We start from the raw sequence: 26,402 nt of genomic DNA, 5'->3' as shown, positions 1-26,402 counted from the left end.
TTGTACAACAGCCAATTTCCTGACTCACTGATATCGGAAGCCTTTTATTCCTTGAAGAAAACTTACATTTTAAAGTTAAATAAAGTCTTACTGAGAAGAAACAATGTATTTCAGAGTACAGAGAACTTTAGATAGTATTTTTTTTCCTTTTCATTAACGCATTTTTAAGCCCATGCTTTTTTGTTACCTGCCTTCCTCAGTTCAAATGCAGAACCAAGTCTCAGTGAAGTTTAACACGCACCAAAAAGTGTATTATTTAAATACAGGGAAGATGAGCAAAGTCTTTTTAAAGTACCTTTGCATTTACTTCTGAGACAATGACATGCACATTCATAAATCTTTAGGGAAGATGTCAGGACACCTAACAAGAACATTAAAACTGAAGTTCCAAAGATGATATGTGCCTCGTCTGGTGTAAGTCTGATGCCAGAAGAATCTGCTGGTAAGTATGTATGTGGTCATGCAAAGTATACAAGATCTTTTGGATTGTCTGTACTTTCAGCCATGCTAAAACAGTAAGAAGGAACTAGGTGTTACCCCCATTCAACACTACACAACTCTTCCCTAAATGCATACCATAGTATATATTTGGCTGCAACATTTATGTAAATTGAAAGTTCTATTTTTCAAAATTCACAAGCCAAAGAAAATACTGAATGCATGCATCTTAGTGTCTTTCATCTTCAATGCCTACTGTGCTGGAAACTTCCTGTAAAGTAGCTGTGTATATGAATTCCAGATTTCAGTCCTTAGCAACCTTTATATCCTTGTTCGTATTCCTGGATTTCTCAGGATGCTTCTGTGTAAGTGTTCCCACGACATCAAAGGTATCATGGACAGAACACAGGCAGAAAATGATGGGTGTTAGCTGCCAAGACATTTTACAACTACAGGAGGCTCTTAGTTGCCAAGAGGAAGATCCGACTTTTAACCAGGCCACTGAGCAAAAGGACAAGATGAAGGTGCTCGTCATCAGAGACAACTGCTATTATAGAACAGCATGACAATAATATATACTTTTTTTTTTTACTCTAGATATGATATAGGTAACTGTCAGGTGAACTAAAAGCTCAGAACCCAGAGCAACTATTTGCCATACAGTGCAGCCACACAGAACTTGACTAATTCTAAGCTCTTCCATCTTTTATATCCACAACCATTCAGATTCACAAGAAAGCACTTAATGCAGCTTCAAAAAGAGTTTTCCAGTTAGTTTGAAGTTTCATAGAAACAAAGGCAAATGTGTTGCCACAGTCAGATCTGTAACAATGTATCTACTATGTTTAAATAAGTACCATAACATAAAAGTAAGCACAGCATGGAAGGACACCTTGATTCCTTTTATTTAAATGTAAACATAAACAGGCACAAAGTTAATATAAAACCCACCTTACTCAAATTATGCCTCTTGTATACCATATTTAAGCAATTCCTTCACACAGTTATCAAACACAGACATTTAAACTTTTATGGACATACTTTTACAAGCTGAGACACGTTACACATACCCTCCAGTTTTACAGTATCTGGACAGTAAAAGTGGATCAGGGCAGCTAAAGCACAACCATCTGTACCATCTTTCAGCAGATTCTCCACCAACGGAATGCAGGGCAGCTGTTTAAGCAATGTCTGCTCCTTCCTGTAACGAGCCTACAATATAGAATGAGGAAATTTAGAGACACAGGCTCTGAAACGCACGAAGAAACACATTCATACTGTGGGGTTTACGCCCTATTAGTGAGAAGGCAGTATTCAGTAACTAGTTGAATATTCTCAGTATTACATTTCTTATGACTGTTCATGTTATGCCCCATTTTGAATGGCATAAAAATATCTAAGAGGAAAGGAACCTACAATGCTAATATTGAGCCTTTCCTTCAAAACTAACAAGTTTTGATGATCTCTGTATAGCACACGGAATTAAATAACATTATATATCTTAATTAACATTCAACACTCAACATTATAAAAATCAGAAGTGATCTCTGTGTAAATACAATGAGGCAATTCCTTAGCTGGTGTAACTTCAGTTTACTGGGAAGTCAAGTGACTGCAAAGTTAACACACCTAAGAATCTTGCCCAAAATCTCATTCATCTAACTGACATAATGACAAATTTGGAAACAAGGAAATCTGCATTTGATTAGCTCCATTTTTATTACTAGCACGTGTCACTATAAGCGGTTGCAAACACAGAGAGCAGTAAGTGTTATGACCATGTAGTGGCCTACTTACAAAAGGAAACATTTTAAAAAACAACTTGGTGTATAAAGAGATCATCAGTTCAGAATACCAAGATAGCATTTATCTGCAGTGAATATATTTTTCATGGCTTGTTGTTTTTTTGGTTGGGTTTTTTTTTCGGTTTTCTTTTTGGGAGGGGGGGGAAGAGAGCAGCTTAAAAAAAAATGGCATTTGTAATTTTTAATTTCTTTTCATTTCTTCCTGGGAAAACAAATGGAAGTAGAAAAAAGTGATATAGATTTTAATTCCTTATTATTTGCCAAGACTTATTTTTAGAACAGTATTGAAGGATTACTTTTTTTCATACCACAGAACTACTTATGATACCAAGAGTGTTTCTGAGTTACTTTTACATTATTATCATTAATCTATACACGCTACACTGGAAGTCTCCCTGTAGGAATTCTGAGAAGTCCTAGCGGATGTTACTCTTCCCAGTAAAGCTGAAGCTGACAGACAGTTCCTGTCTCCCACTCTCCACCTTTTTGCTGTGCTGGAGCAACTGCTGATAGAGGCCGAGTGGTAAAACCATTTATCCAGCTACAACATCTCTCTCCTCCTTAGTGCCTGCAGTGAATAAGTGGGCAAGCCTGGAAGTCTTATGGGTGGGGTGGGAACAGTTCAAACTAGCTTTGCTGGCGAAAAAGTCTGTGGAACCACAGACTAACCCAAAGGCTATACTTACTGTCACTGGATTTCTGTCAAGGATCACATAGGCTTATCTTTAGTGAATGTCAGTGTCCTGTAACTGGTCCAAGAAGTATGAGTCTAATCTGGCTACAGCAGACACATCAGTTCTAGAAAAATAAAGGGCTTGTATTTGGCCCACAGAATTTATACTTCAACCAACTAATATTTAAAAAAAACCTGAGAGTTAGTCTATTTCATACCTGAAATGTACTGGTATTTGTATGTCAAGTATGCTGTATAAAAATGAAAATTTTTATACATTTTGCATGCCACGGGAAATATTCACCAACTCCAAACAAAAACATGTCAGATTCATGAATTACTAATATGCTTTTCCCCAACGTCAGAAATACTCCCTACTATTTCTAATGAAATAGGCCAATTATACTTGCAGTGAAAGTTTGTCCTTTTTCACTCTATGGCAATCCAATGACCCACTGTGATGAAAACACTGTGTTTCAAATATCATATTAATAAGTCCGTGTACTTCCTCCTCAAAATGACTGAAATTAAGTCTATGAAGTATTACAAATTAATTATGAAATAAGGATAAAAGATACAGGAGACATATGAACTCTAACATCATGGCCAAACAAGCCCTGTGTAATTTAAATATTCTTTTAAATAGCATCTTTTTTATGGAAGTCTTCAAAAATATTTTAAATTGCTAATACAGTAGTCCTGCACAGTAAATCCTGTGAAAGTCTGTCACTTTATGATGCCTTCACTGGCCTCATCAACGGTGCCTGCAGATGCTGGAAACTGTGTCATATCATTACAGTGGACCTAGAAAACAGGCTTAATTCATGGTAGAGAGTATGCCAAGCACATTACTTGAGGAAAAATAGTTATATAACCTGATATGCTACATTCATGAGAGTGTAACAGGCATCATGTTTCAATTTGGTTGAAAAGATAAAAGAAATTATACTGAAAAACAAAATACACTGGTAATTGCAATGCATTTTTAATAAACTTCCATTTGAAGAAACTCTTCTCATCAGTTACAATGTTTGCTACTGAATATGGATGCAATAATACAAAAGATGAACCTCTACATTTATTATAAAGATCTAGTGCTAATTTTAGCATAAATGCTAATGCAGGCATCTTGTTTCTGAGATCTTAAAGCAGCCTCATTTAGCATCTTTGAGCTTATTCCACTTATGTCTAGGTATAGTCAAGACACTTGCATATAAACAAGGTCAGCTAAAGATGAACCAACAGCCACCAGCTACTCTGTCGTAAGTGCTCATGTGTATTCTGAGTTCATCATTAATAATGAACACTCTTATGTATTTACCACATAGTAGATAACATGTTACAGATTTACTTCTCAGAGTATGTTTTCAGCTGCCTGTACACTCAGGAATACTCATTTCAGCATGAAAAACTTGCTCAATGTACAGGGAAGAGATCAGCAGACGGGTTGAACTGTTAGAGCAGCTTGAGCCACTGCCTTCCCACAATATTATCAGTAGCCCTTGGGTGTCAACTGTATTGCTACTAAACTAACAAGCTCAAAGTAACAAAAATACCACTAGTTCAAGTTGCTTATGGAAAACTGGCAGGCAAAATGCAGTTAGCAATTCAGTATGTTGAATATTTTATATTTTAATATCATTTTTATGCAGTGGAAGAAAATAATTTGTAAACTAACATCTTGGGTAAAAACAGAACAAAACCATATTCTGTCACTGCTTTGAAGTAGCCACCTGATTTTGTAGAAATGAGGCCCAAAAACATGCTTAAACTTCTGATCACAGATGGGTTTTTTTGGGTTTGGTTTTTTTTTTGCTTTATTCCCTCCATTTAATTACACTGTCTTAGTCCCAAAACAAAATTAGAGGAGTATATTGTGAAGAGCAGTGTATTTGTATGTGTCACAACTGTAATAGATAGCATTATAGAAAAATTGCCCATATAGCATAAACTGTTATGAATTTGAATACTGATTAGTCTGCTGAAGACAGTACTTTTAAACTGGTTTTCCAGATAACAGTAATTTCTCTTGTTGCCTACATGGAACTACGTTGTTATTTTCAATTGTCTTTGCAATGTGTGAACAATCTTTCACTATTTATGACAACATGCATCTGAAGGACTGCTAGATCAGTTATTTGGTAATTCTTAGATCAAACGTACATCAGAATTAGTTCTTTGGAATTCAGACCCAAAGTATGCAATTCTGCATGTACATAAACAGCTGACTATTTCATTCCCAGCCAAACCTGTTGTAGAATAAACAACTTGAGTGCACTTCAGAGGTGAATTAATATATGACAGAGGAAAGCAATGATAATCCCAAGGCGACACAGCACAGAGAAAACAAACTTTATTATTATTGCAGGCCTGAACAGTTACTTTTCATTGCTTTTAGTGAAATGATAGTCTCACTAGAAGTAGACTGCTTTGGGTTACTTTGTGTGGGGAGAGATTAACAGCAGTCTTAAAGCAGCTGAAAAATTAGGGAATTCTAGACAAATGGTTGTTAAATAAGAAAATTTCAGATTCCATATAACATCAATTTCTGCAAGTCCCTTTTTGAAAGAGTCAGTATCAAATAACATATTTACTAAAAGCTTATGAAAAAGTAGTTTGCAAAAAACCTGATCATTTGGTATTAAAAAACAGGTAGCACTGTCTTATACAAAACCAAAGAGAACCTGACTGCTTGAAAAGAAGCTACTTATCTAACATCATACCTTACATTTATTTTGCACAGATTACCTTGCAAAATAAGCTTCTGTATTAGGCGCACCGTTGCAGAGCAAGCTCTTATAAAATTATCTTGTACAGATAAATGAAATGAATGATTAGACCAGCATGACATGGATAAAGCCATTCTCAAAATAAGCTACTTGATCAAAGTGAAGCAGTTGGGCAAACTTACAGGAACCAGTTTCCAAAACCATTTGGTAGGAGACTTCAGAGGAAGCAGTAGGAAAAAAGAATAAAAGCAAAAAGCAAAGAAAAAAAAGGAACAATTTATCAGATTTCATAAATTACTTTTACAAAGCCATTTACTTTAACATTCTCAGTTTTGTATAACAGTGAATTTTAATTTAATGTTAAGCATTAGTGCACTGTAACCTCTGCGTATTGAGCTAATTAGCAGAAATAACACTGGAGAAATATGTCTGCGGTCTTTGTAAATCAACATGATTTTCCCACATGAACAGGTAAGATTGTCAGATCAATGCAGTTTTACTTAATGCTTTCACACATCTAATTATACCCTACATATGCAATCCGACTGAAGAATTAATTTGAGATTTGAAGTCTTGATACCTCAAGTATCAAAATGAACTCCAGCAGCACATATGGGGCAGCAGGGAAGCTAAAGCAATGAAAAAAAGGTATAAACACACTGTAGTCAAGCACAACAATTGCAGTGAAGTTTGCATTAGTTACTTCAAGCCAAACAGTTATGTTTACAACATTCAACAATAATTTTTAAACAATCATATGACAGATTTCAGAACAAGAGGTGCAGGCAGCTACATTTTGCAATGACAAATCACATAAGCATCAGCTGCATGATGTGCAGTGACCTGAAATGTACATGGAGTTTTGGTTACTGGCAGAGAAATTACCAGTACTGATACATACAATTCTAAACTCATATGTGATCAAAAAATACAATGTCAAATTACAAAGAAAAAATTTTACAAATGCAAAATTTGACCTAGAAGCTTAACCCCTAAGTACAGTCAGTGAATTTTTTCTCTAACTCTATACATCGGTCTGGTATAATACTTCTATTAAGACAAAAAACATCGTGTAGTAGTATTATAAATACAGAAAATTTCACCACTATTGATTTCATTGTAGAAATTAAAAAAAAATAATATTCAAACCAATTACCAAAGTGCAGGATTATTTTTTTTTTTTTTTTAATGAAGAGAAGTATTTTCTGGAAATGGTGAAAAAGTAGTTTTAAAATTATTATGGAAAACACTGCTATGGAAGCTTACTAATTTATGTAGTTGTTAAAATACTGCACTTCAATAAAACCCTTACAATTGTAGTAATGAAATAAAGCTTTTATTTATGTAAAAAGGCTATTGTACACGAAAGGGCACGCATTAGTAACATGACTATTCTCAACATTCTTCACCATTTAAGTGGACTGTTACAATGGAGAATTCAAAAGCCACTTAAAAGAAACAATGAGATGCATGTTCATGTGTGGCTCTAGACATTACAGTCACACCCAATTAAAGCACTTTCTATAGGATTCAGTTTCTCTTCATCTCACTGAAATATAGTCAATGTATGGAAAAGTACATGAATTTGAAAACAAATGATCTTACTTTTCAACTTGGGCTGCCTACCATTCTACTTACTGTTGATAGGAACATTCTTCTCTGATTTATCAAGCTGAAGTGTATTTCAGATTTGGACTCAAAAAGTCCATCAATATGTATTTAATGATAGGCTGAATATTCTTTGGAAAAAAGCACACATTTGTTTCAATTCCAAAGACTAGCTCTCTGTAACAGTACAAACTGAACTCAAAACTAGCAATCCAATAAATATTTTCATTTGTCCATTTGGCTGAAACTATGGTTGAGACAGCTATGAATATGCCTCAAGAGGCTGAAAGACTGAAGATAATCAAGTTTAAATTCAAGCATACTGTAAGATTTATAAATATACACTTTGTAAAGGCACTTACAAGAAAAAAAAGAGAAAAAAATCTAAAATTACTTGGACAACAAAATGGGAATTCAATGGCTGTTGAACTGGCACTTCATATCAACAGGAATAGCTTTTTTTCCCATGAAACGTATTAAAAATCAGTCACTATAAAACAAACTGAACAGAGAATCCTCAGTGACTTCTTCCAATGTTTAAAAAAAAAAACCCACTACCAACAACAACAAAAAACCAAACCAAAACACCTCACACGACCAAAAAACCCAAAAGAACACAACAGTCCCTCAGGTTGTGGACCCACCATTTTACAAGAAGATTGTTTAATCCCCCCCTAACAAAAAGTTTTAAAAATTACTGTGATAAAATTAACACAGTATAAATGCATCCTATGGTACCAAAAAATGGTAGTTATGCCTTTCATGAAATATTTCTTTCTGCTGTCTTCCTTCCACTATCATTTGTGTTCATGCAGCTGTGCATTAATTGGATCAAGGAGCTGACCCTGCTGCATGCTGTTCTTCTTGACAGGTTAGCTTTTGCTAGCAGTGTGGATCTATGACACATTAAATTGAAAGTGGAACTATGTTGTTAGTGTTTTACCTTCACGCAAAAAGTTGCACTGTTTAAACTGATATTCAAAAAATGTTTAAAGAATTCAGGTCTTTGGATGAATACTCCTACATTTGTTTCTCTCATAGGATTTGCCATGGTGTGGCTTAAATATGTTAAGACTGACTCAGCATCAATCACAAAAGCAGACAGAAAAAAATAAAAGGTTTTTGAGAAAGCTTCAACTACCTGGAAAATTAGTAGTTCAACCAGTGCAACCATACATTCACTATATATTATTCAATGGAAGCCTGAAAACCAAAGCTATTCACTACAGAATTGAAATCCTAATTCTGAAAGAAGATGCAGAGACTCTACCAGAAAAAGATGAGGTTACCACAAATCACCGGCTGATCAAGATCCACAGAGGACTACCTGGAACTAAAAATCATAGATACTCCTTCCTCTCTTATCTTCCACAGGAAGCTAGCAGCAGATGATAGCGAAGGAAAACAAAAACAAGCTCATAATCTGTTAATACTGGTTTTATCTGTCCAGAAATAGAAAACAGGTATATCTTATCAGTTGTCTCATTTATTAATCTGTGTATATGACACTTACAATTTTTAGAAATGTAGAGATTTACTGTTTATTGCAGAAAGGTTCACTGTAGATTTAGAACAGTAAGGTACTAATTTAGCAGGCTTGAGGATTATGCTGAAATTATTTTTTACAACTGAGAAATTTATCATGGTAAGAAATTATTGAATAATTAAAAAGTCTATTCATTAGCTTTGCTGCTTTGTGGCCAGAAATTAAACCCAACGAAAAGCTGCCCCCCTAATGACGGGAATGATCTATTCTTCCCATGTCTGGCCATCTCTCTAAATCAGTAGAAGGGGAATTCTTAATTTAAATTTAGCCCAGGTTCAAAACCTGACCACACCTTAGGAACTCTGAAATTTAAATTTCCAAAGGTGTTTGGCTACAGCAGAAGGGAGATCCGCAAAGTTTCTTAGAATTTAGAATGGAATGATCACCATTTGAACAGCTAACTAAATTACATAACAGAGGCCCAACCTGAAAAGGATGGTGGAAGACAGAAAAGACACACAATGGAACATACTAGTTCCCCTTCATGCTAAGTTTTAAAATACAAATAGAAGCAGCAGTCAGGATTTTAAAAATATCAAAGAAAGAGAATAGAACAATTGAATTCAGATACTGAAATTTAAGCTACAACTGTAATATGAGCGTAGAAAATGCTATACCTAGTAAGTATACAGAAGTAATTTTTCCATCAAAATGCAAAATCATGTAATAATACTGAAGGCAGAAATCAATCCCCTCTCCATCATTTTTTAATTCTACTGATACTAACAACTAAACCTAGGCATAGCATGAAATGGAGGTGGGGGGAAAGAAAAATCACACTAATTAGTATTAGGATAAAAAATTATATATATATATATATATATATATATCTCAACAATACCCAAGCCTGCTATATGAATTTAGCTACAGTTATTTCACAGCTTTGCTGAGATATGCGAGATAGGGTCAATGCCATAAAGTAACAGAATGTGTCACCGGTTCTGTGCTATAAAACCAGGAATACACGGACTGATGCAATATGGAGACAGATAATCAGGGTAAAACACCTGGGTTTTATCTGGGAATAAATACTAGGAGATGCTTGACAGAAGCCACATCATAATTTCACAGAATCTACTGTTAAAACTGACCAAATTGATTTCATACAATTGATCCATCCAATGGACCTGCATGATAGTTTTCTTCGGAAAGCTAGCATTCAGTATGACCCATAGTTAAGATGTACAGGTTTTAGTTAAGGTGCTTAATGTGTTTCTAAATCTCAGATGCTTCCATGTGTGCAATCACCATTAGCTTTAGCAAAACTAAGTGGAAATTTGGGAAATTCTGTGAGGCATAGGCCAAAAAGATTGTCTGAAATTTCAGAGTAGTAAATTAGAATAGATCAGTGTTTCTCAAAGAAAACCTGGAGTTAAATAACTGAAATGAGTTGAAAATATGTTGCTGCCCTCCCTGCATGCGAAAGAAAGTTCAGTAATTAAAATTCTTTAAATACTTCAAAATAGAGTTGACTAAGTATTTCCTGTTCTAGACTTTTCTTGAAGCAGATTCCATTTCATCATTGTATTTGCTGAAAATTTAATGCACAAATGATGTTTGACTCATTATCCAAGCAGTTTTATCCTCATTTTCTCATGTAATTCAATGTGAAGGATTGCCAACTTCCTAATAGCTTTTTTTTTTTCAACTATGACCCGCAATAAATTTACTGTCAGAAGAGACATCTAGGTGTCAACTGGAGCCTGAGGTTTTGCCCATGCTGAGATTTTGGCTAATAAAGCTGTGCTAATACAACCCTCTAGCATGGAATACCTTATTTGACAATGTAATTTATGCAGCTGAATCCCATGCTGAGGCAAATAGCATAACATATACCCAGGATAATAGTAACAAAAATTCAGTGTATAGAAGAGGAGACCTTAATGACAATTTTTTCCATGATATGGCAACTGTAGCATGATTTTGCTTTTTTGCAAATGCATTTGTACATTGGTCAACAGAACGGGGCTCTGATTGTGTTATAGCTTCACAATTCATATGAGGAACACCACAAATGTATATACCATTTTTGCATGTGTTTTATTCCACTGGGTTCATTTATGGCATCAGTTAGACTACACAAGTCTATCAACAGTCGACTCAAGAATGCTGACACTAAAGAGAAGTTATAAACTAAAATTTTTATCTTGCTATTCCCAAGATAAAATGGAAACCATAAGTGTAAAATAAACATTACTGAATTTTCACAAATACAGATAATTTTATGGCATTGCTCTGATAGTAATGTTCTCTTCGATATACCTTTGTTTACTATATTATGAGTCTCATGCACTTTGGATTTTAAAAATTATTCTCATCTTTAAAAGTGACCTGAAAAACACACACAACTTCCTGCTACTATTTTCAGGAAAAAGAAAAATCACTAGAGGACAGAGGTTCATAGGTTACCTCCCTGCCCCCCATTTACTTTTGTTTTATCTAATTTTTAGAAATGAACTTGTCAAGGATATCTTATTCTCCAGATTTCTATGCTATTATCGCTATTAAACACAGATTAAATTTTCCGTATCGGGATATATGCATATTGCAAAAAAATACCATTCTCTTTTGCTGAGTCACATGCTTACTAGTTAGCCTTCATCATTCCTTATATTCAAAAACAAACCACAAGTGCAAGGACGTTGATTGCATTCATGCATTTTGAAGCTGAACGTCTGATCTAGTCAAGTAATCCACGACTCCTTCAGTGCAGCATTGAAAAGGAGATAGCTGCTTAAGTGAAAACAGAGCAGGAGGGGAACTGGGATTACAGCCTTGCAGTAGCTAGGAAATCTGCTCTGCATTCACGCGCAGGGATAATACCAAACTGATTACCAATTCTGCAATAATAATTGTATCACAGTAGGATAAGCGATCTCATTCTGAAGCAAGCAATTTTACATACTCTGGAACTGTACACTACACTTCTGTATTTTGATGTGTATAATGCTACTTAATTAACTGAGCTCCACAAACAAAAGGAAAAAATCCTGTTAGGAAAGGGAATCAAACATAATCTGGTTTTATTGCATATATAATGAAACCTGTAATCAACCAGTATTTTGGAACATAGCCAAAGTAATGCTTCCCATGATGCCACATACAGATTTCTCTTTTGAGATGCATGCAGTTCACCAAGGGAAAAACATTAAAAGTAATGAATAAAAATATGGTGGTCTCCTTCATATCACATCTGACTACAGTTTTAATTAATGTAAAAGTATGTATTAATCTAAATAAATTCTTAGGACTAACATAACAGATGCTATCCTGCTATCAAAGATTTATTTGTCAAAAAGGACAACTGGGAATAAAAAGTGCAGCTCTATTAGTGTTACAGTTAAACGGGTATCTTCATGGAAATGATAAAACTTGCAACATGATGGAACACTGAAAAGTTTGCTTTCTTTAACAAGCAGTTAGAAAGTTCAATGCCTGCAAATATATATTTATGTATATGTACTATATGCAGTACTTTTTTTATAGATAAAATATTTTAAACAAGAATATACATTTAACTTCTACACCTACCTTGTGACCTCCTGCAGATTCTGCACTGTGATGCTCTTTCAATTTTTGTTCCTGTTCCATTATGTCTTTCAAATGTTCATTTACCTAGAGACATAACAGTTCATTCAGTGGTCTGTTCTAAGAAAAAAGTCATATAATTTTTAAGTTTTCAAAAGGTCTATATGTCACTAACACCAAGTTAACTGAAAAGATTAAACAAGTATTTCATACTGTAGCCCTGAGGCCAAACCAGCAAATGTCAGTTTCAGATGCAGTCTGGGGTGTCCTAGTTTCAGCTGGGATAGAGTTAATTTTTGTTTTAGTAGCTGGCACAATGCTGTGTTTTGAATTTAGTGTGAGAATAAGGATAACACACTGATATTTTAGTTGTTGCTAAGTAGTGCTTACTCTAAACCAAGGACTTTTCATGTTTCCCATGCTCTGCCGTTGAGCAGACACACAAGAAGCCAGGAGGACGAAGAGCCAGGACGGCTGACCTGAACTTGCCAAAGGGACATTCCATACCATAGGATGTCATGCTTAGTACATAAACTGAGTGGAGTTGGCCAGGAGCTGCTGATCACTGTGGGGGGACAGGCTGGGCATTGGTCAGCAGGTGATGAGCAAATGTGTGGTGCATCACTTGCTGTTTTCTTTCCCTTGGGTTTTATTCTTCTCTCTTTCTCTTTCCTTTTCATTACAATTATTATTAGTAATAAATCTTATTTCAATTATGACATTATCATCTCAATCTATGAGTTTTGCCTTTTTTCTGCAATTCTCCTCCCCATTCTGCTGTGGGGGCGAGGGGAGCAGGTGAGTGGCTGTGTGGCACTTAGTTGCCAGCCACAGTTAAACCATGACGTGGAGTCACGAGCTGTAAGCTTTACATTGTACAAACTAACTTGCCCCTTATTATGCTCGATTGCATTTGATTAACAGCCTATCCTTGGTACTTGATTTGATTATGCAGTGAAGGTAGATCACTTCAAGCAAAATGTCTTTAAATACAAAAGAATACACTGGTTTTATGAGACGACAGTGCTTAAAGAGCCAAAAAGAGACCCTCAAGCAGCTGTCATGACATCCCAATGTGTCAGTGACTGCTAAGATGTCGTATGTAATGTATATTATAGTATTTTACTTAGACTTCCCATTTATTTGGCTCACATAGCATGTTTAACTTATTTCTGCAAACTTTGCTTTTTATCATCCATATACAGCAGATGAAGAAACAGTCTGTATCACACAGTCTTGATGTACCTACATACATACAGCTTCTACCCACCTACCTCTAATCAAATCATATAGACTACAAAGAAAACCATAGCTTGCTTTTCCAGTACTCGTACCTTGTTTATCCAGTACATAATAGCATCCTCAATATCATAAGGTACATCTGTAGCTTGGAAGAAGGATGAATACTGCTGTGTGCATGCGATCACTTTCTCAACGCTGACCATCTCTACAGTGTATGCCATCATAAGAGTATCGATCATGGCCAAGTGAGCACTCTACAAAGAGAAGGAGCAATACCTAATCAGTTTGCAAATCATAAGATCACTGTCTTATGTATCATTTCTGAACACAGCTGCACACATGCAAAGAACAAAACTATAACTGCTAGAAGTTTTTGTCTGGTTGTCAGTTTTTGAATGGAAGACAAATGTTTGTACACATGTAACATGCTTAAGAACACAATACAAAGCACAGGGACATTAATTAAAAAATTCTTATTACAAATTAACTACTGTGACAAAATTCACACCAAAAATTAAGAACTGGAAATGGAAAGAATAAGCAATTTTAATGATTCAAACATTACCTCACTTCTAACAGAGCTAAACAGATCTCTTAAATTTGTCACGCTAGCGAAAACAAAACTCCATCTGATCAGTGGTATTTGTACTGGAAATAAAAACTGAGACTGGCTGGTAAACAACCTTCATCATCAAGAAAATGCTGCATTAATACATGGAAGTTTATTATTTTTACAGTCATAATCCAGGAAGAAGACACAGTTACACTAATCAAGAAAAAACCCAACATGATAGAAAATATTTTTCTTCTAGTAAACTGATTATGTTATGCAGATGCAGCTATATATGCACAACTAGATTTAAAATAAGCATGCATTGATAAATAAATTAAAGCCTCTGTTAAAAGAGGAGGCACGTTCCTCCTGTTGTTATGTATTGAAAGACAACGGTTATTTCACAGTCTGTAATAATTAAAAAACAAACAACCTCCCCAATAAACAACAACAACAAAAAAAGAGGATGACAATCAGTATTACCATTAGATTCTTGCAACTGAGTAAGAAAACGATGGCGCTTTGTAGCAGTGCCTACAGCTAAACAGATCTGTTTCTGCTTCATGATAAGAACAGCCTCAGCATTCTAAGTATTAAGCAATATTTCCCATGAATCAGAACAATTTCCAGACACAGTTGTTTTTTTAAAAAAAACTTTGCCTTTAAAAACAGCTCATGATGCAAAGATCCCAAACACTTGTTAACACCATGACTTCAATTCTATAAAAAAAATATTCATACAAAATCTCACAAGGTAGCTCTAACAGCCATGGCAACAGCAATGAACAACACGAGTCACACAGCAATCATTACAGTTAAGGTAGTACATGCACATCATTTATCCCAGAACACCAAGCAAGGAAAAGATGAACAGATCCAGACTTTGTGCTGCCCTTACTGTTTGTATCACCAACAAAGCTGAAGGTGCCGCCCCTAGAAGCCAGGAGTAGCATGTACTCATATTTTAATGCAGTTAAGTTGCTTTGTTTGACAAAAAAGGCAAACTATACTACTGAACCCATACAGAAAACTGTTCTTGACAGCGAACCTTCCTGGGACAAGCTTATTCTCTTCAGACCTGGGATATGAGAGTCCCTCATCTGCCACACACTCCATCCATGCTCCTAGCACAAGCAGTGCAGCTAGGGTGGGAATCAGCGCCTCTTCACTCCTGTCACCATCGATTGCCTTACTCAGAATAAACTCTTTTCCCCATATTCATCTTCCTTATGATTTTTTTTTACTGACCTTTAGTAGACAACTACTGATACAAGCTCTTAGGAAGGAAAGAGCTTGCCACCCAAAGTACTTAAGGAAAAGATGGAGAGTATTGCCCATGACCAGCCTCCTGAGGAACTTGCACTCCAGTGTGAAATAAAGCAATTATATACATAGATACAAGTGTCACTCCTTTGTTGACCCAGCAATGCAGTGCAGAGAAGGAGTTTGGATGGAGTATCACATTAACTACTAGTAAAGTCCCAACACCTTGTGAGGGATTGCAGAGCCTGGGTCAACCAAATAAATCCATGCAGCTCTGCAGAAGTTTCCAGCTCAGATTGCAGAATGCTGGTTTAGCAACTGGAAAAGGGAAAAAAGGAAGATTTGGATTGTATCTAACATCCAGGGGTCATTGCTCTAATGGTCTTTCCTTGTTGCCTTTGTCACATAGTATGAATGGCACCTGGATTAAAACCTTGTGCCATCTGCAGAACCTCTCCAGAAAGCGGAGATACTAAAATAGCAAGGAAACACTGGATTTGCTTTTCAAGATGAGGTAGTGTACAAAACGCACGTAGCCAGACATAAGAGCAGCCTCGTCTGGACTGCTACTGCTAGAGGTGTGCTGGAAGTCACCTGTGCTGATGCAGCTCTCCTGGGGCTGCCTGGTGCACAGGAGGGTTGCTTCCACCCCCTGCCTGCAGGGTGGACACAGCCTTCCAGCTGAGGCCTGACCACCAAGGAAGCTCCAAGCAGTTTGGAAGCAGAATCTTCCTCAGCTGTTGATCCACAGCTAGTTCGCTGGCTACTGTGCCTGTGCTCTGGGACTGGCCTGCCAGAAAAGCAAACACTGGCAACTCTCCCAGAGGGAATTTAGTAGCCTTCACCTCCTGTGCTGGATGATCAGCTGCTTTGCAAATCTTGATCATACCTATGAAGTGGACTGCTAATGCAGAGAAAGCCGTCAAAGTGTTGCTACAACTGCCAATATGCTCCATAAATTATAAATACATTAAGAAAATTAAATTTACAACCAGCTAGCTGAGTCACATTTTCAATGTTTCTAGCAAATTATTAATGAACTGCAAACTACATAAGCAAACAGAGGGAACAATGACAAGGTTATCTTAGATAATACTGTGTACTATCAAAACCAAGTGTAATAAACTCTTATCCACACAGACTGGATCCATGTCACAAGTCTATTTCATGTAAGCTATCAAATACAAGCATCTTCAGAGTCCCAAAAATTACTCCAAATTGTTGTCTTTACAGATAGGCCGCTCAAAAGGAGATTTTTAAAAAGTATTAAATAATAATAAAAAAGAAATTGAGTTAACTTGCACCTATTATGCTGAGAAACCAACTACAAAATTGCTATTTTTCCCAGTTAGCAATAATGAAACTTTATTTCATACATAACTTCTTTACTAATAAAAATATTTAGAGCTATTAAAATCTATGGATTTTTCCCCCAGAAAATTGCAAGCAACCAAATACACATATAAGGTAACTTACACCTATAATAGTTGGGTAGGGGTTTTTTTGTTGTTGTTTTGGTTTTGGTTTGTTTACAAAAAAACCCAAACAAAAAAAATACTCAAACCAGAGGTACAGAAAGAAAGAGAAAACTACTTAATTCCACATACAACTCTGCTGGTTTTCTTCCACTTACCTGGAAAGAGTCAGACAAACTGCATTCTTTTACATCTTTTAATTCACTATGCTCAACAAGAAAGACTACATTAAAAACTGCACTAAAAAAAAATCAGTATCCTAGTGTTCCAAATACAGGGTTTATCAGCATAACTGCGGAAGTTCTCTAAAAGAACAATTTTAAAAAAGATCTACTGATAGCAAATAAAGTTCCTTTTTTTTTTTTTTTTTTTTACATCTCTCTCTAAACAGTGTATTTTAGGTACAGCTAAAAAAAGCAAGGGGGAGAGGTCACTTTTACTACTTGGATCTGCAGTTGTGACTGAATTATGATACAAAGAAGCAACCTTTCATATCTGAAGGGGAAACACAGACACCATTCGGAGCTGGCAGGAACTAGGATCAGCTGCTCAGTAACGTCTTTCTCTGGACAAGCCTGTAATACAATGCCTGAAGGAACTCCCCAGGAGCTGCTGAGTCTGGTGCCAAGACAGTACCTGAAATGCTGCTATTTCCTCCAAGATGTCAATGTTCTGACATGCAGAATAAAAAAACCTAGGCAGGATTTCATGCTGCACACATAGCTCCCTTATCCAGAACTGCAGCAAGGCATATTTGAATAAGGATGTACTGTTTAAAAAAAATTATATATGTTTATAGAAATAATTTTAAAAAAACAGTAACATATTAAAGTGCACAGCGTAGAACACAAAACCAATAGAGAAATATCTTTAAAAAAACCAAGATCAACAAAGCAGCAGTGAAAACCACAGAAAGTAATACACTGTTTTACCACAAAACTGCTATGCAGATTTAGTTTAAGCCAATTAAAAAATGAAAATCTTTTCATTCTTTGATCTTTTCACTACAATGGTGCAAAGTACCAAAGTCTCCCATGGACACTACAAAATGTAATCCACCCCCCTTCCCCCCCGTCTAAAACCAAAATGCTGGACTCTTAGAAGTATTTTATTTCCTAAGATACAAACATGGGTTTGTCTTTCTACAGCTACACCCTGCACGGAACACAAGTTTTAACTTACTCATCTTTACAGTCCCATGTAATTACTAGTTAGTTTCTGCCCTGTAATGTAGATTCCACAGCTTTATTTTCTACTGCTGAATAGCTCGGTAAGAAGCTTACTGAAATGTAGAAGAAAAATTATTCTGAGCGTGGCTGCTAATGATTCCTCTCTCTGCTTAGTCTTTGATTATAGAGCTTCCTTCACCTCCCTTGAAGGACTGCAAACAACTTCATTAAAAAGTGTACTAAGCAAAAGGTATACATGACACTGTACACACAGATACTCATGGATAAATACCACATATTATAGACAGCTCAAATTATTACCTACTACTACAGATATACCTCATATTCCATTAAATGATGCTCAAACCATGAGTTGTCTTTTGACCTGCCCCTTTAGGAAAATCATAGACAAATCCATTTCCCACTGTAGTGCTTGAAGAAAGGGGCAGAAGGAAAACAGAATGTAATTGTTATCTTAATGATAAAATAAATAAATAAACAAACAAACAAAATACTCTTTCCTTAGGCCTTTTACCGAAAAAGTCCCCTAATCTCACTATACTTCGGAGAAGAGATTTGATCTTTGCCAGAATATAGCTTTTGTAAACAAGAATATGTATTTGTGTTCTTATTGAAGTTGGTTGTGCTTCAAGAATTTTTTTGTGAGAATTTTGTGAAAGAATTTGGTCATATTTAAAAAAAAAAAAAAAGTCTTCTCACTGTAGCTCTCAGTTGCACAGTAAAAATATTTCTAGCTAAATTCCCTAAAGATTTTGCCTACACTGGATCAGGCACTTGAACAAAGACCAGAAGAGATCAGCTGTCTACAATTAGCTGGGAGAATACGTATCACCTTCGTACCTATAGTTATACATGTAACCATCCATATGTCTATCTTCTGAAAACAGAGCTTTTGGATCGAAATACTTCTCACAATACAGTAAAAAAACAGTAACTTCAGCCAGTCACTTCGGTTAAAGTACAGATTAAATTCCACTGGCTTGATAAAACTTACTCTGAAGGTATTACATACAAGTAAGCACCAAGATTACAAATATGTTGAATGTTTGGTGTATTCTTAGAAATAATTGATCTGTTAATGGTAACTGTAAGTAAATTTCTTAAATTAAAACTGAAATTCCCATTAGTGTTCTGCCAGGGTACATACCAGTTCTTAAATTAATGTTACGTTTACGTGTATGATTATCACCACAGATTGATTGTTATTAAGACAAAGCAAAGATACCAAAACAAGAATACAGTAACTAAGACAGAGATCATCCCCACAAGAACAGTCACTGAATTTATAACTGCTAGAAAGTATTGATCATATGGAATAACCATTGCAGGACACTTAGGGAGAAAAGACGGGTAAAAACAGAGTTGCTGACATACAGAGTAAAAGAAAGGAACAGCAGGCAAGTAAGGGATTAAACATACAAGACAACTGCAGCAGAAAAGGTGTGCCAAAAGCACTGAAGGATCTCCTTCCATACCATGCTAACCCACATCTCTCAATCTGGCTTTCTTGCAGATTCTGTGAACAATGCAGTTTGAGGAGGCTGAGTAGCTTTTACCCCCAGGCATCCTTTCCCAAACAGACTCTCCTGGATAATCTGAGTCTCCAATGACTCTGCTAGCATAGTGAGATACCATCCAAATTCCAAGTCTCAACTAAGAGTGGAAAATTGAATTCCTGCTCCGGGAAAGCACAGGCCAAGGCTCCATACTGCAGGAGATGAGAAAGGAATTAACAAGCAGAGCCAATAGGTGATAACTCGATTACAAACTTCAAAACTATTGCTTCATTTCACAACATTGATATAATAAAATGAGGACAATTCTGATACTACAAAGGAAGTAACAGTTTTAAAAGATTTTGATCAACAAAATGAAGCAGTCTACAGTCAGTTCTACCCCGTTTGATGATTTTTGCACCCAGTTCTTCCTTAGCCTCACACAGTACTTATGCTTAGCACAAGTCTAAAATAACCCCAGTTGTCTAGTTATTCTTGTCCTGCAATGGAATGATCATGTCGAATTACCTCCTCACTGCATTTTCGTGAAGAACAAGTGCTTCACTCTGATAAGATACTTGTTCAGCAAGAATGGGCACTACTGAGTCATGCTAAACAACATCATAACAGGTTCTGCAAGGTAGAGGGACTGGGTTTTAATTTCAATATTTATTATAACCTTCTGTACTTGATTAACTTTTAAAATTTAGTAATCAGTTACAGGAATACACATAAAACATCATTATTTCACTGATGATACACATCTGACATGGGAAATGTATTTAACTTCTAAAAATTTTTTTGAAGTACAGATACTTGCAGAGTTAAGCATTTTGATAGCACTTCTAAATTCTTCTACCCCAAGCTTCCTCATTATGCTTGTTAGGGAACTTAATCTGATCTATTAACTCAATCCTAACTAAATACTTAACGGACATTCCCAGATTCTTTCTGCATCACACAATCAAGGGAGACCTTGCCCCACCCCAGGTCATTGTGAAACAAATTAACTGCACAACATCCACTGGAATTGAGAACCAGCAAATGGTGCTCATCATCTTTTTTTTATTTTGTCATATTTCATAGCCTCACATTACCTACTTTGATTTTTTTTAAAAAATATACTTAACAATTACTCCAGAAGTTGCCTGTATCCTATTTACTGAAAGAATCAAGTGCCCAATGGTAAAACCCATGGTACCTTTATGCCAAGTACTCCATGTTTCAAAAATACAACATTTGCACTTGGATAGGTTAAACTAAAATGAGAAATTAACATAGGATAACTGATAACAAAATAGTTATACACGCTTAGATGAATAAACAGCACCAGCCTCAATTTTTGCAGAGTATTTTGATTTTGCTGCAGATAATTAAGGATTTTCCTAGAATACACTGTCAAATCTTGTCCAGATAAACCAGAATCAAGAAAACCCTTTAAAAAAAATATCATATTCTGTTTACATACATGCACTGTCTCCTTGCTCTTATGCTCTGGACATTTATACCAAGAAACACCATCTGAATTTCTTCTGTCACAACATCTCCACCAATCTTTGAAGAATACAAGACTGAGAAAAAGAGAAACAGGGCTTCAGTTATACGCCAACTATATCCTTATATGAATTAGTAGTTCCTTCTTCCTGACTCACTCATACCTGCATAGCAATGACATTAAAAAGCAGTGGTTTAACTTCTATGACAGCTGAGTTAACACACCTCCAGAGGCAGTTACCACCAGGAAGCATCCAAGCCTGTTCACCTCAGGAATCTGCTGAAGGAACACAGCCTACAGGGGGCCTGGAGAACTACCCCTTCCTCACAGAGACGCAGGAGCAAGGACAACACAAATCGGGTTGCTATAGAATTTGGGGTTTGGGTGATGCACTGTAAGTACTTAAGAGAGGTAGTTAGAAAGGCAGAGGTCCCCAAACTAAAATATTTGTAGGGCTGGGGTCCTAATTCATGGAGTGGAGAAGGAAACAGCAGTGTTGTCCTCTCTAGTGCATGACTTAAGCCTGGCACTGTGCTACAGCATGCTGCAAGTCCCACCATTCAGAGATGCTGCTCAATATACTATCAGAGCAGACTAGTTTTGAAACTGCAACAGGCTTCTGGTTAATCCATTTCACAGTTAAATACTGATAGCTACATTTGAATGGCAGCTTTTGTTGCTAGGGTAACTGATACAACATGCTTTCTGACTAAACTGCATTTCTGTTTTGCCTTTTTCTTAATATGAAACTACTTACTCTCACACTATCTCACAACCCTTATGAAGTTTAAAGCATTGAATGAATGCAGAAGATCCATATGGTAGAATTCATGCCATCAACTTGATGTTAGAACAGTGATTTATTAATATTTTGCCTTAAGAAATACAGAGGATGCAATTTTATATCATTCTGAGCATTTAAGCCATCTCCTTCTACTGCTCAGTGGCCTTGGGTTCTGATAAACTAAGTTCTAATAATGAGCTCTTCTGCACATAGTACCAACAAGTGAGAAAAATGACGCTTTACAGTGATGAGTAGTGCAATAAACTGGTTTGTTCAATTACTGTTTTTGACACAACAGAGATTAGAAGGTTGATTACTCATTGCAATTCAGGATGAGTCTCAGTTTGAGACAAAAGGTAAGAAGTTTCTCATTTTCTACAATTTGCTGGAACTCAAGTAATACTTGAAAGAAAAACTCAGAAGCCTAGGAAAACATAGACCAATCCCCTTCCCAAAGCAGGTCCAACTAGTTCAGGTTTTTCGAGGACTTCTGCAGTCAAATTTTTAATATCAACAAGGATGGAGAATTTGGGCAACCACCTAATGTCTTCCCTCATGTCAGTGTTACTGGTATCCTCCTCAGTACAAAACCCCAGCCTCATGGTAAATAAGAGTTGAGTCAGACTCTAGCCTTGCTTCAAACACTGAGCTCTCAGTATCACTACATTTGTATATATACAAATGTTGTTTCTATTTTTTTAGTTTGTTTGGGTTTTTTTAAGGTTAACACAGAACACTGCTTTCCTACAAGAAAAGAGACAAAGTTAGCTGTAGTTCCCTCATTTCTCAAACCAAAAAAAGGATCAAAGTAGAACCAAATTGTGGAAATCTCCAACTAAATTCCACGATTGTTGCTAAAACACCTGCAACTCTCCCAAAGCTCAGCTGAACACTGCAAGTTGCCATACTGTTCTGCCACAATATAAATCCAGAATAACTTCAGTAAAGGTGTGAAAAGATGCAGACTTTAATCCAGCATAATTCTGCCTGCCACATAAAACCTAAGTTGTTACAAGATGGCGTGAGAAATTGAAAACAAACAGGATAGTATCTTTCAAAAGGGAGAAACAAGTGAACAGGGTCCTTATTATTTTCCTTCTGTTCTATGTATACTGTTACATGTCATTTTTTAATGTTTCCTTTACTAATATGGGGATATTGCTACATCTTGCACAGTACTGGGACTGCTTTCCGGGGTAAGATTTTAACTCCTACATTCCACTCAGTTTCCTCAGGAAATGCGCCTCCCAGCTGGAACTTGCATGAGACTTTTGCCAAAATACTATACTGGAAATACAGACTTAATTTACTCAGGGAAGGCATTTTAAGAACAACTTTTAATTATAAAAAAGATATTTGATTTTTTGTTGCAAAATTGCCCTTTGCTTTTGAGAGCTGACCATCATTCTTGGTCCAAATGTGTATTTTTAATGTGTGGTGGGGAAACATATCTTTTAGCATCTTAGGTAAAACAATAATACTTAGCGTTGAAGCCAATGTCTCTGACATGTAAACATCCAAGACCTAGGGACAACTTTGTTCTGTCACATCAAATATCACCGTATTTTTCTAAAGCTGCTGCTCAAGAACCTATGAAATGTTTCTGTGATTTTTGTTAAACTGCTGATGTACAAAAACCTTTTCTTAGGACAGAAACATGAGAATCTTTCTTAGGCTCAGCCTTCTTCATTGATTTAGGAAAATTCTGGCTAAAGAAATCAAAACATTATGCTGATCATTTCTACATACTATCTTCAAAAAGAGGAAAACTAGCTTCAATTTTTATATGAAGACATAATACAAAGTCTTCCTGCATTTGCGTATGAACAGCCTCCTGCTAATTTCCTTGCTGCTTCTTTATTAATCATAAAAAGGGCAGAGAACTAAGGTCATCAAGCTCATTACTGCAATGGCAATTACATTACGAATAGGAGCTATTTGACCTTTTCCTCAAAGGTTTATAGGAATATCACATTTATAGACCACATAAGCACAGTAAGATATGAGAGGGAAATTGACCTCGTCAAACATTTTCTTCTAAAGTGATAGCCAAGGTCAAAAGAAATTTCCCAGTCTCCTACTTAAACTCTATCAGCAGTGTTAAAGAAATGAAAACAGACACAGAAAATTATACTGATCACAAGAAACTTGTTTCTCTATGGCTGCTAATGTAGTAAAACCTAGTCAGTGACAAGCTGCTAACAGCATTACTAAGTCAGACAGCTGACCAACATGTTTTCATCTACTTAAAGGATTGCAACAGGCCATCCACAACAGTGCCGCTACACAAGGACATGGTCTACAGTGATGTTGTAGCCGAAGTGGAAAAGGTACGTGATGCTTGTTTTGATAGATACATTCAAAAGCCTTTCCACTTGTTTAGATAATCTGGACTAAACACCATGCTTCAAGACAGATCTTGAACCTCTAAAGTAAAGCAGGTCACCTTCAGAGAAGGGCTCATACACACACACACGCAGGCATAGAACAATTGTTTTAATGTAAACTTTATGATCTGTTTTTTTCATCTTCCCAACTAACTCTACTCACGTATGTAAAGCATACTGAAGAACGAGCAATCTGCGCGCCTTCACAGAGATCCTGCTGTACCAATAATTTTTTTAATAGATTACTTGCACCACTTCATCCACTGCTACAGATTTTTGCAGAACATCTGGCTGTATCCCCCATGACTACAAGCTTCTGTTAAGCACAGGGCCATGCAGGCTATGTCTGCGTAAGTAACTGCTGGAGATCACCAGGAGCAGATTGCTGGGCAGAAGAGGATTGTGTTGAAGACAGGATACCTACAATACCCCCTTCTGTTGTCAACCATCACTCCACTTTGAAAATAAACTGGAATTTCAGTAGCATACTAGTAAGGCAATGGATCGTCTTTCTATTAGCTCTTCAGAAAAGTTGGAATTTCAATGAAATAATAACTAAAGCTTTTCTTAAAAGTTACTTTGATCAAGACATGAAAAATAGTTAAGAGATATGATACCATCTTCAGGGAGTAAATCTTCTTTCCAAGAAAACTTTCTTCTTAAAAATGAAAATGGTAATTAGCTTGTGGCCTACTCATAGAAAAGGCTAGAATGTTCTTCTCCAAAGAATGAAGATAGAACAGGACAGTGTTTTGCACTAGACACTACGTCTCAGTTAACTGGCAACCAAGGTAAAACAATGCCTGTTCTCATCCTTTACTAGCATCTGTTTGTAAACTGATACATTTTTATGGCATGAAAAAGAATTGGAAAAGTCTCCCTCCTCCACCTCCTTTTGGTAATGAAATAACTACCAGTTTGTAAGTCTATTTAAAGATTAAAACAGTGAAACACACCATCACGTTCTCATTCCTCATGCCTTTTTGGTTCATAATGTTATTCCAGGAGATGTTGCATAATTCCTAGCTCTCAAAACAGTAAAGTCAGTTGCGGCAATAACCTATTCACATTGTAGTAAACAACTGTTGTCTTTGGCAAAATATCACTCCTCCAACTAAGGCAAGCTGAGTAAGAGGGCAGCGTAATAAATGAAACAAAACCGACAACAGCTGAACTGAAAAATGAAATACAGAAACATGAAAAATAGTAACTCCTATCCTTTCATTTTCAAAGGAACACATTTCAGTGACTTAAGATGGCGATTACTAGAATGTAAGTACATATTTGCTCTGCTTCCAAGAACAGCAGCAAATACCAGTAGTCGTTTTTGAAGCTCTGCTGCAAGCACAAGATGTGTCAGCACATGCTGTCCAGAAACCACACAAGCCCCTTGCATTAATGATGAAACCTTTGCTTCAGCAAAAGGAGCGATGCCCATGTATGAACCCCAACTATTAAATCATCTTGCTAAGCAGAAAGAGGAGGGGAGACAAAGGGAGGAGGGGAGGGAACAGGAAAGGAAAGGATTTTATAGTTGTCCTTAAATGATGGATTACAGACCAACAGCTGGTAAACACTAAGCCCCACCAGCAGTGCCACAGAAGGACCAGTGCAGGCCCCATGCAAACAACAGGTAGGAGTGTAGTGTGTTTAAAAGCATAAAATTCCTGGCAAGATTCAGGCAGTTTAATTGTTTAAATATGCTGTTTTGTCAGTGAAAAGAGTACAGCAACAGAACAAAAATCCTTGCTGGGCATTTTGGGTGTAGAACTGAAAACAGTTTTGTTTGGAAGAGTTGGAGAGTAAGTGGTGTGAATAGTAAGGACTGCAAAAGAATGACACCAAGCCAAGCCAGAAATCTCTAGAAAGGTACTGCTGCAACAAATTAATTGACAGGTTTCTTCCATTGGACTAAAAGCAAAGTAGAAATTGTGGTTTCCTGATTTTTTTCTGAATGTCTTATTTTGCTCTAAGTTTGTTTGGTTTTTTGTGTTTTGGTTTTGGTGTTGTGTTTTTTTTTTTTTTTTTCTCCCCATGTCCTTCTCAATAAAATTATAACTTAACTGTCATCTGTTCTTTCTTTTCAAGTATCCAAACTCTGATCTCCTAATACTTAAAAAAGAAAGAACAATTACTGTGAAACTTGTCTACACTACATGTGAGATGCATTACTGGACATTTTAGCAACCA

General features: G+C 36.3%; 1 protein-coding gene across 2 annotated transcripts in view; it reads right to left on the bottom strand.

Annotated features, from left to right (window-relative positions):
* Window positions 1-26,402, bottom strand: part of CAMSAP2 (calmodulin regulated spectrin associated protein family member 2) — a 90,863-nt gene that overhangs the window by 31,244 nt on the left and 33,217 nt on the right. Inside the window, exons 3-6 of one of the 2 annotated variants that reach the window (XM_080406787.1) lie at window positions 13,662-13,823; window positions 12,331-12,414; window positions 5,828-5,860; window positions 1,509-1,650 (exon numbers count right to left, since the gene is read on the bottom strand). In XM_080406787.1, coding sequence (XP_080262913.1) covers window positions 1,509-1,650; window positions 5,828-5,860; window positions 12,331-12,414; window positions 13,662-13,823 — 421 coding nt within the window. The remainder of the gene's footprint in view (window positions 1-1,508; window positions 1,651-5,827; window positions 5,861-12,330; window positions 12,415-13,661; window positions 13,824-26,402) is intronic. The other variant, XM_080406788.1, reaches the window with a different exon arrangement.

The sequence above is a fragment of the Falco punctatus genome (assembly GCF_963210335.1).
Source record: "Falco punctatus genome assembly, chromosome: 11".
Classification (NCBI taxonomy): Eukaryota; Metazoa; Chordata; class Aves; order Falconiformes; family Falconidae; genus Falco; species Falco punctatus.
The sequence above is the reverse complement of the archived record's forward strand: the minus strand, read 5'-3'. Positions and strand labels throughout refer to the sequence as shown.